The sequence below is a fragment of the Alosa sapidissima genome, chromosome 9 (genome assembly GCF_018492685.1).
Source record: "Alosa sapidissima isolate fAloSap1 chromosome 9, fAloSap1.pri, whole genome shotgun sequence".
NCBI lineage: Eukaryota > Metazoa > Chordata > Actinopteri > Clupeiformes > Clupeidae > Alosa > Alosa sapidissima.
In genome coordinates this window covers 16607737-16625549 of record NC_055965.1, presented here as the reverse complement: position 1 = coordinate 16625549, position 17813 = coordinate 16607737, and the positions used below count along the sequence as shown (strand labels likewise).

General features: G+C 45.4%; 1 protein-coding gene across 1 annotated transcript in view; it reads left to right on the top strand.

The window, feature by feature from the left end:
• The window catches only part of usp34 (ubiquitin specific peptidase 34), a 56591-nt gene that overhangs the window by 9860 nt on the left and 28918 nt on the right, over nucleotides 1-17813 (top strand). Inside the window, 16 exon segments of the mRNA XM_042102710.1 lie at nucleotides 689-1211; nucleotides 1869-1919; nucleotides 5052-5201; nucleotides 5600-5667; nucleotides 7819-8011; nucleotides 8553-8614; nucleotides 9334-9415; nucleotides 9894-9986; nucleotides 10278-10403; nucleotides 10740-10869; nucleotides 11205-11335; nucleotides 12116-13281; nucleotides 14452-14666; nucleotides 15143-15258; nucleotides 15625-15752; nucleotides 17519-17608. Of these exon segments, the coding sequence (XP_041958644.1) occupies nucleotides 689-1211; nucleotides 1869-1919; nucleotides 5052-5201; nucleotides 5600-5667; nucleotides 7819-8011; nucleotides 8553-8614; nucleotides 9334-9415; nucleotides 9894-9986; nucleotides 10278-10403; nucleotides 10740-10869; nucleotides 11205-11335; nucleotides 12116-13281; nucleotides 14452-14666; nucleotides 15143-15258; nucleotides 15625-15752; nucleotides 17519-17608 (3324 nt within the window).

Below are 17813 nucleotides of genomic sequence, written 5' to 3'. Positions count from 1 at the left end.
ATGGCAGCAGCTCCCTCTCTTTGTTGCCATGGGACCCTGCGTTGCCATGGTGCAACCTGTGGAATGATTTTTTTTCCCCCCTTTCTTTCTTTCTTTTTTCAATAAAGCTGCAGAAAAAAAGGTTGACCTCTTGGAACAGCCCTTGACCTCTGCCTGTTGTTCTAGGGTGAATCTAAAATGCAGTCAAGCAAGAACACAGACCTGAATCTAAATGTATTCTTTGTTCTTTCTCTCTCTCTCTCTCTCTCTATGTTCTCTCTCTCTCTATGTTCTCTCTCTCTCTTATGTTCTCTTCATCTTTGAAGAGAAGTGTCTGTAACAGAAAACAAACTAGTGTTAGGCACATTTTTTTGGATTTGTTTCAAATCCATTGTGCAATGCAGTTATTTAACATATTCAGCTTTTTTCCTGTTTTCTTCTATATTTACACAAACATCTTGATGTATCGTAGATTAATCTTTTGCAATGTACTGCTGAATCGTGATAGTCATTTTTTCGTGGGGAAAAGTATTGAGACTATATTGATTTGTGGCTTACTCTGTGATTCCCTGCCCTACTAGCACGCCTCTGCCAGTGCCAGTCCGATTGCTACTTTTTAGTCAAAGCTCGTTAAACGTGTCCGTGGTAACTGCCTCTTTGTCTGATTGGCTCTCTCTATCTTTACTTCCCTCCTTCCCAATCTGCTCAGGCAATGTCTGTGCTGCTTCAAGGAGTACAAACACCTGGAGGTGTTCAACCAGCTGGTCTACGCCCTCATCAACCTGGTCATCGCCCAGGTGACCAGCCTACGGGACCGCCTCTGCACTGGCAGCGGCGTCAGAGGAGACGGCGGCGGCAGCAACATCACCGGCGGTAACCCTGGCGGAGACGGGGCGGAGTCAGACTGGGGAGGCGGGGCTTGTAACCAACCCCGCCCCCAGGCCTCGCCCATCGAGGACGAGCCGCTGAACGTGGAGAGGGACTCGGCGGAGGAGGACGGCGGCGGATCGGAACCGCTCGGAAAGAACCAGAACCAGGAGCCGCAGGGGAGGTCGGAGAACCCCAGGCTCGGCGAGGGGTCGGTGGGGAGTGGCGGTGCGGAGAACCAGGACCCCTTTGGATCCTGGACCACGGAGGACCGGGAGAAGCTGCTGCTGTGTGTCGCCAAGATATTTCAGATCCAGTTCCCCCTCTACACCGCCTACAAACACAACACACACCCCACTATAGAGGTATGTTGGAGATAGAGGCAACGCCTGGAATGCATTCATTTACGAGATGTGAGAGTGAGATGTTAGTCAACACTTCAGATACTCCTCATGATGAATAATTGTACCATGAGATGATTTAAAATACAAGTTTTGAATCCTGTGGCGGTTAAAGTGGAGCCCCATAATGCGTTTCATGATAAATGTTTGTAACCTCCACACACACAGAGGGTTATCGTGGAACAAAGTACTTACAAGAGTACGTCTAGTGAGGTTCCCCCTTAGCTGTGCAGCGCTTTGAGTGACGAGAAAAGCGCTATGTAAATGTAATGTGTTGTAACAGTATTACAATGATGATATTATCTTATTGTGACAACAAAACTTCCATTTCATGATGAACGTTTGTAACCACAACGCACATAGAGGGTTATTGTAGAACGAATTACTAACAAGAGTCCGTTATAACAGTATTATAATGATGATATTATCATGACAGCAAAACTTTTACCCACAGTGCCTTCTGCTTCCCAATGCCAAATCTTAGAGATCTTAGAGCATAAACTACTGCGCCCCCCCTGCACACTAATACAATAAGTCCTGCTGCTTCAGCTCAGCTCCAGTCATGTCACGTGATCCGTTATGATTGACACCTGTCATCACTCTTCTCTCCTCTCTCTGCAGGACATTTCAGCTCAAGAAAGCAATATCCTGGGCTCCTTCTGCGACATGAACGTAAGTCTCTCACCACTCACTCAGCAGGCGATTCTTATCCTGTTGTGTGTGTGTGTGTGTTTGTGTGTGTGAGATCAACTTGCTATTGGTTTTTAAAAACCTGGCGTGATCAATTACCCTGGAAAGTGATCTGTATTGTCCTGGAATATTTTAATTACATTTTAGCCCCTCCTCATTTTAGATTGCCTACTATGTGAATGCATATTTGGGGTGATACAACTGTCTCTGTCTAGTAGTGGCTGTATTGCTTGTAAATGCATGGATGATAAAAGTCGAAGGATGCAAGTGGGAAAGCAAAGGACTGTTTCATAGTTGCTGTTGCATAGCTGTTTCAAGTTCTCTCTGAAAGGGGCAACAGAATGTCCCCAGCTGTGTGGAATCCTAGTGTGGGGCTGAATCAACGTGGGGTAGCTGATTGCCGTGGGAACCTTCAGTTGCTAGAGCTCCCTCTGGGGTTCGCCACACAAGGCCCAGTGGCCTCATTGGAATCAAATAAGATTGGGCGCGGATGGGAATGGGTCCGGGGTATTCTGATTGGATGTCAGCAAAGCCAACTACTGTACCGACAATGCTATAGTCACCATGGGGCGTGTCCTATTGCTGAACTGCTAATTTTATCGCAATGGAATTCCGTGTCAGTTGTCATGTTGTTTTATTTACCCCGATCCATATCTCAAAACATGGTGTCTGGGTCATGGGCCTGGAGAGTCTTTGAAAAGTCCTTGAATTTGTCGTTGAAAATAATAAAAAATATTAAAATGATCATATTGACCCTACTTAAGGCCCTTACACACCAAGTCGAAATTTTCAGACTAAATATTCACACGAAATCACGCTGGTAAATAAATACAAGTGTTCTTATTAATCTGCACTCAACAGGGACAGAATTTGTCACAAATCTATTTTCGCATCGCAACGAATTTCATTCTTGGCGTGTGAAGACTAATAAGAACATCTGGCAAGGCATCTTCTCATGTGTCAAAGAGCGTGCTCATTGGGTTATCTGTAGTAGATAGGGAACAGGTGTGTGTGTGTGTGTGTGTGTGTGTGTGTTTGTGTGTGTAGAGTATCTGTTGCACAATCCAGACGGTGTCTTGCAAACCAGAAATGACCCACTGCATCTGATTCAACAGAGTGGCATTGAGTAAACTCAACTGGTGTGTTACATTATGTATATTTCTATATTTATTTTATAATATATCTATAGATTCTTTCAACAATAAAAACAAAAATAATGCTTGAACATTCTATTTGGTTCCCAATCTACTTCCTCTGCATTAAGATAATATATGGAATGTTAAAAAGGAAGTCTCGTGGGGCCAACTATGATGCTGAGAATGGAACTCTCCTGAAAGGGTCCATACAGAGAGGGTTAAAGCGGAGTAATCAAGGATCTTTGGTCTATATATATCGTGTGTCTGTGTCCCTTTCTCATGCTCTTCCTTCTCCTTGGGAGTGAGTCCTGCGCTGGCTCCTGATTTGTGTCATCTTGGACCTATTTATATTTTATTGAGGAGCTGCACGAAATAGAGGCATGCCCAGAAAGATCCACAGCTGTGGCCCATTTTTTTTTTCTTTTCTTTTTTTTTTTTATCTCTTCTGCATGGCACAAGGAGTCTTGCTGCCATGCTAGTCCTGGGGGTCAGCTAAACTTCCCAGATTTGAGTGTATCAGTGATTTTGTTGAGTGTCTTAATTGGCGAGGTAGAAGTGACTGTTGTCATTTTAGAAGGTGTCGTTCATACATCCCTGTTACGTTAAATTTATTTGTAGTATATTGACTTCTTTGTATTGACCAGATATGTTGCGAAGTAAAAACATTATACATGTCAGTGTCACTTAGAATCAATATGTACAGTATATAATACATGTGTAGACTAGAGTTGTTGAGCAAGCTACCACTGTTTGGATTAGAATGGATGAGAATTAAAAGTTGGAGACTCAAGTGTTTGGCCCTGGATGAAACAGCGATTTGGCATTTGTAGTATTTGAATGTTGATGATGAACCAGTTTGAGCAGAATTAAAAAAAATAAATAAAAAGGTTGTTTTTTTCCTAGCCATTGAATCGCTTGTGAAATGTCAGACATAATGCCAGTCGTCCTTGAGCTGCTTTTAGTCAAGCTGACCGAGAATGACTCATCATCTTAACTTTATTTTTTACATGTCGTAAACGTTGTCACTGCTTACGGATTAATCAGCGTTAATCTAAAATAATGACAGGCTTGTTCGAAATCATCACAAAGGGATTTTCACGAGAACATAAGAGCGACCTTGTTTGACCTCGCCACTGCAGTCATGTGACTGGCTGCTGACTTCCTCGTTTGTAAAAGGCTTTTCTGGTGGGGATTTCGGTCGGTGTGTGTGTGTTTTGTTCCCCCTTGAAGGACAATAGAGTTTCTCAGAGATTCTTCGGGTTTTTTTTGTCATTTTTTGTCTCTTTCCTAAACAAAGCCGTCTCAGTTCGATGTAATTTACTTTACGTCCCCCTGTCATGTCAGTCAGCCACACCATCCCGAGTCGAACAGGAAGTGGAAGCTTTTTAGAGTCACTAAAGGAAGCCGTATAAGCCTAATAAAATGTATTGTCCGCCGGTCATTATCGGAAAATATCATCATGTCAACATCGGGCGAACAAAACACCGATGCGAAGCAGAGTTGATATGGCTGGCCGTAGCCTACAGTATTCTCGCAATTGATAAGCAGCCGCTTTTTACACACACACACACACACACACATTAAGGGGAGTGAAATGTCATTTTTGGTATGACCGTTGTGAACTGTGAAACAGTTGAAAACTGTGCATGGTGAATAGCTCTTTGTGTTTGAGTTTCAATATGACATTGTTTTAAATGGATTAAGGCAAATTTGGCTGATCGTTTTAGTGCCTTGAGAGGTCTGTGAGGTCTCCCCACCCAAACCGTTATCTCTGTAATAATAAAATCTTGGAATCCTGGACCTTGGAATCAATAGTGATCTATCATACCATTAATCATTGTCTGCCTAGCAGAATCACTGTGTCACGATGCTCATTTTTGAGGTGTTGCTCTGTGATTCTTACCCCTTGGTATAATCATGTAGCTCACAAACGACCTGTGTGTGTCTGCGCTTGTGTGTCTGTGTGCGTGTGTTGTAGGACGTGGAGGTGCCCCTGCACCTGCTGCGCTACGTGTGCCTGTTCTGTGGGAAGCACGGTCTGGCGCTGATGAAGGACTGCTTCGAGGCGGGCACGCCAGAGTCCCTCCCTTTCCCCCTCGCCCACGCCTTCATCACAATCGTCTCCAACGTAAGTCTCCCCCGCCACCCCCATCCCCCCCCCCCGCGCTCAACCAATCCCGCGCCACCTTCACCTCGTGTCGGGACACTTTCATTGGCTGCGATGACTCCCCTGCAGTCAGCAAAGAGGCTGACACAGGAATGAAAAAAAAAAAAAAGAAAGAAAAATACTTCATCAATGAGAGAGCGAGAGGGAGCGAGACTATCAGAGCGAGAGCTAGCATTTGCATATGTGCATAATAGGCCTGTGTTCACACACGGTCATTCAAGTAGGTCATTCACATATAACGCGTGACTGTCCATGAATGATCCCAGTCTTGTACATGCGTTCTTTTCAATTTAGAGGCTGATTGACTGACTGGGCTGTTTATGTTTGTGTGTTTGTGTGTTTGTTTGTTTGTCTTGCAGATCAGAATATGGTTGCACATTCCCGCTGTAATGCAGCACATCATCCCTTTCCGCACACATGTAATCAGGTAAGACTCGGCATCACTCGCTCTCACTCCCTCTCACTGGCATTTGCTTTTCCTCTTTCTCTCTCTACCTCTTCCCTGGCACTATTCCTCTCTTTTCCTCTTGTTTCTTTCTCTACCTCCCTCTCTTCTTGTCCTTTTCCTTCTCTCTCTGCCTCCTTTTTTTGACTTCATTCTTCTCTTTTGCCCTTAATCCTTTTTCACTCTCTCTGTCTCTTTCTCTCTGCCCTCATTCATCCTCTTTCCACTTTCATTTCTTTGTCTCCTCTCTCTTCCTCCCCTCCCTCATTCCCTCTCTCTTCCCTCCCTCTCTTCTCTACCCATCTTTTCTGCTCTCCTTTCCTCTCCTCTCTGCTTGAGTGATCCTCGCCATTCCCCCACACCAGAAGCCCGTCTCCATCTCCTGCCGTGATCATGTCTTCCCAAGTGATCTTGTTCAACACCTTTCGCTGTCCTGAAATGCTTCCATTTTAATCAGTCCTCCATGCCTCACCTCTGCGTAGACATAAGACATGCATCCTGAGTGCTGGGTCCTGAGGCTGGTTTGTGGGTCAGAGAGTTTATCGGCCGTTTTTTTTTTTTTTTTTGAAGTTGAGGATACGAGGCGCCGCTCAATTGAATTGCACCTTCCGGCGCTCGCGCTGCGTGAGTTTTTATTGGGGTTGCAGATGTCACGGAGTGCAGTTTTTGGGAAGAGTTTAGAGAGAGACTGGGCTCGCTTTAGCCTCAAAGCGGAGTAGCATATGAAAATGATTTGCCACTTCTTATGTAACCTTGTGCCTGAGCCAAGTTTTGGATTTCACACATTCTTTTTTTTCTTTTTTTTTCTGTCTAAATCAAAATGTGAAAGAAAGAGAGAGGAAGGGTGTGATATGTTTCTGCTAATGTTTTTTTGGATTTGTTCATCATTACACACACACACACACACACACACACACACACACACACACACACACACACAGAGAGAGAAGATACTATACTACTGCTGCTTGTGAGCCACCGCGCCCGCCCGACCAACCAGCCTCGCGCACAGACGTAAACACACATGCTCTCGAGTTGCTAGGAAGAGCATCCCTCACCATGGCAACAGTCGGCACCGCGGCCGCTCGCTCTCCTCACATGACCTCGTCGGAGCCAGACGGCTGGCGGGGCCACCGCTCCGATCCTGGTCATATGACCAGCGGAGACAGGATTAGAACAGCTCCGTGGGGAGGAGGTGGAGGAGGAGGAGGGGGGGGGGGGGGGTGGTCCTTAAAGAGACAGGACACGTATTCATCCCACTCTCTTATGCATGTCCTCATTACATTGTAGCAATAATAGAACTGGAATAGAATAGAATTATAGCAACAACATAAAGCACTTCTTGAGTAATGAATTATTGTAACAATATAATGTAAATTGTCTATTGTTGCACGCTACAAACCTCATATACGCCTACAATGTGCGTTTAATTAATTATGATTAAGTCCATATTTCCTGATGTGTTTGCAGCTAATTTGCTCCTTCTTGCTTTGGATGATTGAGAACATGTTTATGAAGGACTTGTAGGCTAAATTATCATTTAAATAATAGTATTTATATTATTTATAATTGATATATATGATTTAGATTCATCCTTGGTGGTGTTAATAATAATAATAATAATAATAATAATAATATGATTTGATTATGATGAAAGGACCAAATAATGTTACAGTATATATTGATTTGGGCTTGGGTCCTCTACATCTGCAAACCAACAATTATATGCACACACACACCATAATTTCCCGACTATTAACTGAGGTTTATACATTGATTTAGCTAAATTTCTTCAGCTATGAGGTTAATACATGGGGACGGGCTATACATGTGAATTCTTTTTCTTTATCGTTGAAGCACAATACTGATTCTGATTCATTGTGCTATTGGGCACTGTGGTTAATACACAGGTGCAGTTAATACATTCAATACATACATACATACATACATTTACATTACTTTCATTTTTATTTTAATTAGCATAAAACACTGTCCTGCCGTTTTCTACACAATGTGGCTAATACACAGGAAATTACTGTACACACAAAGGAAATGACTACACACACACACACACACAGCACTGAATGCCAGTTGAGTGATTGACGGCTCACTCTCTCTCCTCGCCCTTGTCAGGTATCTGTGCAAGCTGTCGGACCAGGAGCTGCGGCAGAGCGCGGCGCGCAACATGGCCGACCTGATGTGGAGCACGGTGAAGGAGCCGCTGGACAGCGCGCTGTGCTTCGACAAGGAGAGCCTGGACCTGGCCTTCAAGTACTTCATGTCGCCCACGCTCACCATGCGGCTCGCCGGCCTCAGCCAGATCACGGTGAGGGCAGAGAAGGGGGCACACACACGCGCACACATACACACACATACACATACGCACACACATGCGCACAGACTGTTTTTTTAATAAATGAGTTAGTTAGTAGGTACATTTTATTAGATATATTATTTAACTCCTAATATCTCATAACTCTGACCATCGTCCTAAGTTTTAGGAGGATGGTCAGCCCTTTACTCAATGGACTAGTCTCCACTGACGTGTGCACACACGGACACACACCTACCCACCCACACAGACTCGGTCAAATGTACACTTCATCATGCTTGCACACACGTACTATAAACCCACGCACATATGTTCTCTCTCTCTCTCTCTCTCATGCTCACACACACACACTCTCTCTCATACTCATGCGTACAAACCCACACACATATGCCCACTCGTAGCTCTCCCACACACTGACGCAAGTACACTCTCTCTCTCTCTTTCTCTCATGCACGCACACACACACACACACACACACACACACAGACACACACACAGACAGTCTAATACAAACTGTCTCTCTGTTCCTCTCTAGAATCAGCTTCACGCCTTCAACGACGTCTGCAACAACGAGTCGCTGGTGTCGGACACAGAGACGTGAGTCACAGCCGTGCGCGCCGCCCCCACAGCCGCACTTTTAAACACGCACCTCTTCTCTGAGGGTCACTGAACAGACAGAAAGAGTCAGCCGCCCCCACTGAAGCCCTTTCACTGCTAAATCGCAGTCATGCGTTTCCGTTTGAGCCCACACGGAGTCCCACTGGGTCATTCACACACAAAGGCATTCTGGGAAATGTAGTATGAGTATGGGGGGCACAGTGGGGGTTCTGTATGTGGTATCCATGAGCAGTTGTCTCTGTACTGCAATATCCAATGCATTGTGGATATTTTATGGTGAACTATATAGACCATTTCAGTCTGGTCCTAGAGAGTTTCCAGTTTCTGTATTGAAACCTTCAAAACCAACCCATATACTTTGAAATTAAAATGTATTGGACTTTAGCATAATGCTCTACAAAATGTTGATTTTAAAACTTTGTCCCCAAGTTACCTTTTGCTAAATGTTGTTTTATGTGCCATTACAAATTTTGTGCAGTTGTAATGGTCTATAGTTTACAATTTACAGCTAAAAACTGAGAATGCTTGGCTGATTCACTATTTATGAACATTATGCCTTCAATAAGGAGTGATTCAGAATGTAGCATCATGTACGAGCATTCTGGGAAATGTAGGCAGTGGAGGTACTGTACGTATTGTGTTACTGTATGTCTGAGTGTGTCTGACCCAGGCCTTCACTCTCTCTATTTGCATCCCAGGTCAATAGCCAAGGAGCTGGCCGACTGGCTTATAAATAACAATGTAGTGGAACACATATTTGGACCAAATTTGCACATTGAGGTGAGTCATCTCTCCGTGGGTGTGTTTGTGTGTGTTCCACTTGGTGTGTAGAGTTTGGAGTTTGGAATGAAAAAGCCTCTATCCACTTATGAACAAAAGTGATCATCAAGCAAAACAAAATGTCATCCCTGAGATGTACTATTTCTTTGTCCATCACCCTTACATGGCTAACTTGAGCTACACAACCAAGACAAATTCCTTGTATGCAAAAACCCTACTTGGCAAGAAACCTTTCTGATCTGTATCTTCCCTTCAATGCACCCCCACCCCCTCCCTCTGTTTTACTCTCTTATCTCTCTCGCTTGCTCTCTCTGTCTCTCTCTCTCTATCTCTCTTTCTTTCTTTCTTTCTTTCTTTCTCTCTCTCTCTCTCTCTCTCTCTCTCTCTCTCTCTCTCTCTCCCCCCTCTTCCTCATATTTTACTCCCTCATATCTCTCTCGCTCTCGCTCTCGCTCTCGCTCTCTCGTCACTCCCGCAGATCATCAAGCAGTGCCAAGTGATCCTGAACTTTCTGGCTGCGGAGGGTCGTCTCAGCACCCAGCACGTGGACTGCATCTGGGCCGGCGCTCAGGTGGGCCCCCCGACTCACACGCTGGACATTAATCAGAGTCCATGTGAAACGTCTAGTAGAAATTGGTCCTGTAACAGCACTTATGTGGAAGTATCTTCATGGTGCTCATCTTGGGTCATATGTATGCACAGAGGTGCACATACACCCTCTGAAATTTAAAAGGAATATTATGTCACTCTGACATAATATTCAACAAAAAAATAAAAAATAAATATTGTCTTTATTATTGATATGAAAATCTCAGTAAATATTTATTTATTTATGTATTTATTATTATTATTTTTTCCCCAGCTGAAACACTGCAGCCGGTATGTCCACGACCTGTTCCCCTCCCTCATTAAGAACCTGGACCCAGTGCCTCTCAGGCATGTGCTCAACCTGGTGTCTGGACTGCACCCCAGCGCACACACAGAACAGGTACACACACACACACACACACACACACACACACACACACACACCAGACACGTCAGACACCACACAATCAATTAAACATTTACAAGATCACACAGATACTTACTTACATACATACTTACACACCACATCATGTATGTGCATCAGATACTTACTCGCACACACACTCTTTCTTTCTCTCTTTAGTTTCTTAGACACACATTCACAGACATTTTTGTAGTTTTGCTATTTCTTAAAGTTCTGTGCATAGTCATTTTTCCCCCAAATATTTTCAGAACACAGTGTGAACTCCACCCTTACCCCCGTGTGTGTGTGTGTGTGTGTGTGTGTCTCCTGCAGACTCTATACTTGGCCTCCATGCTGATCAAGGCCCTGTGGAACAACGCCCTGGCAGCCAAGGCCCAGCTCTCTAAGCAGAGCTCCTTCGCATCGCTGCTTAACACCAACCTCCCCATGGGCAACAAGAAGGGTGAGTGGGACACGCAGGAGAACACACTGCCCTGTGTGTGTGTCTGTGTGTGTGACTGTTAGAGTGAGTGAGGAAGTTGGTGTGTGTGTCCTTAATGTATACATGTTTGTAAAGGTGAGTGAATATGGAGTGTCTGTTTGTTATTCAGTGTGTGTCTGTTTGTTGAGTGTGTGTGTGTGTGTATGATGGTGGCTGTCTAAGATCTGTATACAAAACTCGTGAGTTGTGATGTGTAGGTCTTTTTAAAGGGAAACTGTTGTGACTTTAAATAATCTTATAGCTGTTGAACACTGACAGTGAAGTGAAGAGGTGACTTCTGTTTTTTTTTTACCCAGGATCCCCTGCTGCAAGCCCTGAGAGCAGCGACAACAGCGACACGCACCACAGCGGCGGCAGCGACCTGGAGATGGACGAGCAGATCATGAGCGGCAGCAAGAGAGGCCAGCAGAGGCTGTCTGACACAGAGGTATGGGTGGACAACTCGCACTACACACACACACGACACACGACACACGCACACTACACACACACACTACATACACACTACACACTCAGGTATGGGTGTACAACACACACACTACACACAGAGGTATGGGTGTAAAACACCCATAAAACACTACACACACACTACATAGACACTACATACATACTACACACATACACACAGATGATTTTGACACGGAGATATGTTTAACAGACATTCAGGGGCACACACAGATGCAAACACAAACACAGACAAACAGACACACATATACACACAAACACCAACACCCCTCTCCCTCCCCCACACACCATGACAAGGTCATTCACCACAGAAGCCAGGGAATTGTGTTTATATAAACATTGTAGTGTTCTAGCAGGGTTCAGCCAGTTACATTTTGGTCAATCTCCTTTTTTCCCCCCCTCCTTCTCACTCTAAACTGTCCTTGAAACCAACATTGATCTATGAAATGTTTTTGATGTCTCCTTCCATAACTCTTGTAACTCTTTCTCTCTGTTTCTCTTTTTTTCTCACCCTTTCTTTACCTCCCTCTTTTTCTGTCTTTTGTACTCCCCCACTCATTATCTCTCTCTCTCTCTCTCTCTCTCCTCCCTCCCTTTCCCCCCCTCTCTCTTGCTCTCTTTCTTTCTTTCTCTCTCTCTATTTCTCTCTATTTCTCTCTTTCTCTCTCTCTATTTCTCTCTTTCTCTATTTTTCTTTCTTTCTCTCTTTCTTTCTCTCCCTCTCCCCTCTCCCTCCCTCCAGGAGTCTCTGCAGGGCAGTTCAGACGAGACGGCCAACAGTGGTGAGGAGGGCAGCAGCGGGCCGGACAGCAGCAGCGGCCGCTCGGAGGCCTCCAGCAACGAGGAGGCGGGCTCCAGCCACGCCAGCCAATCGGCCGGCAGCCCGGGCTCCGAGCTGCACTCGGACGACATGGCCGACAGCGAGGCGCTCAAGGAGGAGGAAGAGGAGGAGGAGGAAGAGGAGGAGGAAGACGACGACGAAGAAGATGACGACGACGACGAAGAGGACGAGGAGGAGGAGACAACGACGACTGTGGCAACAGCGGCGAGGCCCAGCGGTTTGGCGTCCGTGTCGTCGGTGGTCTCCGCGACGACGGACGGAGTGCCACAGAAGGAGACGCGAGAGGCCCCAGCCGCGGCGGTCGCGTCAACCTCGGCGGCGTCTTCGTCGGAACTGAGAAAGAGGAAGGCGGGCGAGCCGCTGGACGAGATCCAGCCCCCGCCCGAGCGCCCTGGCATGGGAGTGGGCATCGGCGCGGCAACCACAAGCAGCAGTGGCCTGGCGTCCATCTCGTCCTCCTCCGCTGCCACCACCGCTCTGCCCGGCCCTGCGCCACCCAAAACCAAACCCCTCCCCTTCACCTCTGACCCCTCCTCCTCCTCCTCCGCTGCTGCGTCCGTTTCCGTCATGGCCGCCGCCGTGGCGTCCACTTCCTCCTCTTCCTCCTCTGCTGCTGCTGCGGTGGCCTCGTCCTCCATGAGGATGCTGGACCCCTGCACCTCCTCCTCTTCATCCTCCTCCACGTGCTTGGATCCCATGGCTGATCATCATCATCAGCAGCAGCAACAACAACAACAACAGCAACAGCAACAACAACAACAACAGCAGCATCAGGCTCAGCAGCTGGCTCCCCAGTCCCAGCCACAGCCCCAGACCTCGCAGCAGCAGCAGCAGCAGCAGGGGCCGCTGGGTCCAGAGATGGGTCCCCTGCACGGGCCCCCGGCTCCCGGTCCCGGTCCGCAAGGTCCAGGCCACCAGGACGGTCCGGGCTGCCTGCCGCACCCGCGCGCCGGGGACTTCCTGGGCGAGGCCATGGGGAACGAGCTGTTCAACTGCCGCCGCTTCATCAACCCCCAGCACCACCATCACCACCACCACCACCATCACCACCACCACCATCACGAGGGGTGAGACCGCTCTGCCATCTTGGATCTTATTCACCTCTCCGAATTTTTATTTTTTTTATTTACCTTTTTATTTCTTGAGTGATTGTGTTTCTTGAGTGATTACCTCAGGTTTGATTCCAGAATGTTGCCCCTGTCCCTGTGGATCCCTTTGGATAAGTGTCTGCTCAATACTGCCTACCTTTATCTTTAAACTACACTAGATCACTCTAGCTTTTAGGCATTTTTTTTTGTTTTTTTTTTGTATGTTTCATTTTCATCTCTTCTCAAGAAAGTGGCCTTAAAGCCCTTTAGGCTTGCCGCTGCTGCACAGCCTGTTTCTGCTCTCCATTGTGGAGTATTATTTATTTATTTATTTATTTATTTATTTATTTATTATTTAGATTAATTAGTTGGTATATACAGTTTTTTTTTTTTGTTTGCTTTTTTATCATACCCATAAAGTTAAAACGACATTTGATTAGAATAATAAATAGAGGAAAAATAATGTCGTTTTTCTAGGTCAGATGAGACAAAGGAGTTCAAACTGAATTTAATTGATTTCTGATTCGATCGAAGTCTGAAGGACTTCTGTGCAGTCACATAATTGAGGAGCGGTTTGTGTCTGTGTGTGTGTAGTCAATGTTTAGTAAGTCGTAAGCTTAAAGCTGGCTTCCCATGGGTCATGGCATTTTTGGAATATCATGGAAATTTGATAGTCTATTCCAGACATGGACAGTCATGGAATTGTATCATTTGTGGGGCTAAGTCATGGAATATCAAGGAATTTTGTAGTAGCAGTTTAAAATATACTTGCCAAAATACATTAATGTGAATATATGTCCACGCAGAATTGATGTATATCTGGTAATTAGCTTTAATGCTTGCTTGAGTGGTTGTGGTTAGCCTAACTTTTCTTATTCAATGCCCATTTATTCATCTCCCACTCTAAAAAAAAAAAAACAAAAAACATCAAAGATTCTTGAATGCTATGCGGCTACTCTGAAATCTTTGGTCGGTGTATTGTACAGTTCATTCTAAGTAGGTCAGGGAATTTTTTTTTGTCATTTTACATCTGACCTAGAGTGGGAACCCTGTTAAAGTGTCATTATTTATTTTTCATAGAATCCTTTGGCTGAAGTATAACTTTCAAAATAAGACTCTTAACTCTTAACCTTTGACCTCTATGTGCAGTCACGTGATGGAGGACATGCTGAGCGCGGACGACGTGAGCTGCAGCAGCTCGCAGGTGAGCGCCAAGTCGGAGAAGAACATGGCGGACTTTGACGGCGAGGAGTCGGGCTGCGAGGAGGAGCTGGTGCAGATCAACTCGCACGCCGAGCTCAGCTCACACCTGCAGCAGCACCTGCCCAACCTGGCCTCCATCTACCACGAGCACCTGGTGCAAGGTAAACACACACACACGCCATCACACGCGCACACACACGCCATCACACGCGCACACACGCGCCATCACACGCGCCATCACACGCGCACACACGCGCCATCACACGCGCACACACACATAAGCAATTTACACTCACAAGCAATTACTCTTACACACCACACACACCCCAAAACACACACGTACAAGCAATTACAGTAAAACGTACTCACAAGCAATTATACATGAGTGGAACTGCACCTGCAGACATGTTCGCTTTTGGACAGACACACACGAAAACGGTTACCCGTGCGTATGTGCACGCAGGCATTGTAAACCCAGTGGGTGAAAGTTGTCATTGCATAGGAGTTAAATCTTAGCAGAGCTTTCGCTTGCGTCTGAATCTGTAATTTTCCACTCCAGGCCTGCTGCAGTGCCGAACGGCATAAATCTGATTTAGTCTGTTCTGCTCTGACTCCTTCGGCTCTGTTTGTCCCTCAGGCCCTTCCGTTCACAAGCACCAGTATTCCAGCCATGCTGTCACCGATATCAACCTGGACAACGTGTGCAAGAAAGGCAACACTCTGCTGTGGGACCTGGTGCAGGACGAAGATGCGGTAAACACAGACAAATACAGACACACAGACACACAGAGAATTAAACGATACACACACACAGAAGACAAATAAACACAGAGGTGTGCACACACAAGGTAGGTAAATTTTGTTGCAGAGTGTCTGGGATACCTGGGATATGTAAAATGACAAATACACACACACACACACACTTACATTCACATTCACACAGATAGTGTGAAGCTTTTGCAGCACGTTTTCACCCTCCAGGCAAGATGAAAACTTTCTCGTGCCTGCATTAGAGAAAAACAGATTTTTTTTTTTTTTTTTAAAAAGAAGGGAAAAGAGAGAGAACCAGACACAGCAACCCCTCTGACGCAGTGTTCTGTTGTTTCCATGGCGACTCAGATCCACCTATCAGAGGGCCTGATTGGCGAGGCGGAGAAGTTGCTGTGTTCGCTGGTGTGCTGGTTCACCGACCGTCAGATCCGCATGCGCTTCATCGAGGGCTGCCTGGAGAACCTCGCCAACCACCGGTGAGTCACCAAGGAGAAGTGCCGCGCGGCAAACGACATCCCATAATATCACGCCCCGCAGCCACATGGTTTTGAAACAAAAGTCCCAAACTTATCGCCGTGTGTGCGTGTAATTTTCGTTGACTCCTGGAGAGTTTGCATCATATTTACATCTGTTTATGTAGCAGACTCCTTTTCACCTGAAGCTATTTGTTTGCAGTAGAGCTCTGGTTTAATCTTTGGCATGATATGAGCTCCCCATGGCTGCAGTCCCCTTGGTATAGCTAGCCAATGCAAGTGCTATAAAAATGTGAAAAAAAAATCCATTGCATATCTTTAAACCATTTTGTTTAATTATGACGCCATTGTTTAGGCAGTATTGAATGTCACAAAATGAGTGATCTTTAATGATTATTTCATTACATAGCAAAGACTTTTCAATGATATTAATTTTGCTAATGCTACAAAACTCAGCGCTTATGAGGCATAGATGTTTTGGCATCCCATAATACACCAGCGTGCTATCCCTGGATCACTCTCCCTGGAGTAAGAGCCAGGCAGTATGAGTCATCTCACTTCTCATCTCTCCTGGCAACACGGCTTCCATCCCATAATACCGGCCTGAATTGTAATGTGTTTCTGTGTAATGTGAAGAGTTTGACTGCCATAACAACATCCTCCAAGGTTGTTGGGAGAGACTAAATTCACACTAATCTCGTACAGCTGTGACCTCCAGCACTGCTCTGTTATCAACACCCCATCCCTCTACACACACACACACACACACACACACACACCAGTCTGCAGTTGGTTTACTATGAACACCCACTAATTAGCACAACGATCTCATATCCCATAATATACTCCTCCCCTGTTTATACTCCAGTGAGGGTTCTGATAGAGGGTTTATTGCGTCTTCCCAATTAAAGTTCAGCACTTCAGTTGTTTCGCTGGTTTTAACAATGACCTTCAAACTCGCCTGTGCATCCCATAGTAGTTTTACCCCTATTTATATTCCAGCAAGGGTCATGAGTTTTTATTAGAGCCTACATCTTTCCACTGGAAGTTCCTGAAAAAAAAAAAAATGTTGTCTTGCGGGTCCCACCATGACCTTCATACTTAGTCTCCATTTATCCATGGCATGCAATAAAAATAATAATAATAAAAAAAAAATATATATAAAAGTTGGCAATTAGTGTACATTAATTGCTGGCACATAATAAAATAAATAAGTAAATAAATAAAGAGTTCTGGTATTTTAATGTGCCAGTCGGCGATGAGTCATAGCCAGATGGTTCCTCCTGGATGCCCCCCAGCCTTTTGGCTCCCCTTTAATGTTCCGCCACCTCGGTGATTATTATAGGATGTAAAAGAGGGCAGAATTCTAGATGCTGTAAAAGGGGCAGAGTTCTAGAGAGAGTTCTAGGTCTGTCTTGTTTCCCTTTCCCAGAGTCATTGTGTCCTTGTGAGAATATCTTACAAAAAAGGGCACGGTGGCAGGTCTTTTAATGCGTCATTTTAATGCAGAGTCATTATTTAAACATGTGCAGCACACAAGTGTAGGGCTCGGTGTGTTTTATTGTCAATTTTTTGGGGATGGCACAAAAGTTCATAATCCATCACCACCATCATTCCCTTTCAGTTATTATTATAAACTTGTCCTTTCAAATGATTTATGGCTTGTTTTGGACAGAAGCATCACTTACTCTGGTTTCTGCTCTGTGCTGACTTTGTTGTGTGTGTGTGTGCGCGTGTGTGTGTGCTTCTCTCCTTGTCTGCTCTCTCAGGTCGGTGGTGGTCTCCTTGCGTCTGCTGCCCAAGCTGTTTGGGACCTTTCAACAGTTCGGCTCCAGCTACGACACCCACTGGATCACCATGTGAGTTCAGATAACCACTTTGGGTTTCATGCCCATCCTCCAAAGAGACTTAGAGTATATGCGAGACATCATTCTTTTACAATATTCAAGGAACATGATTTAGTGGGTTTCATAATTTCTTGATTTACAATAAGTACCAATAACAGGTTTAATGTTGTAAGGCGAGGATCACAACAGCCAGCGGCAAGCGGCAGCGGCAAACATA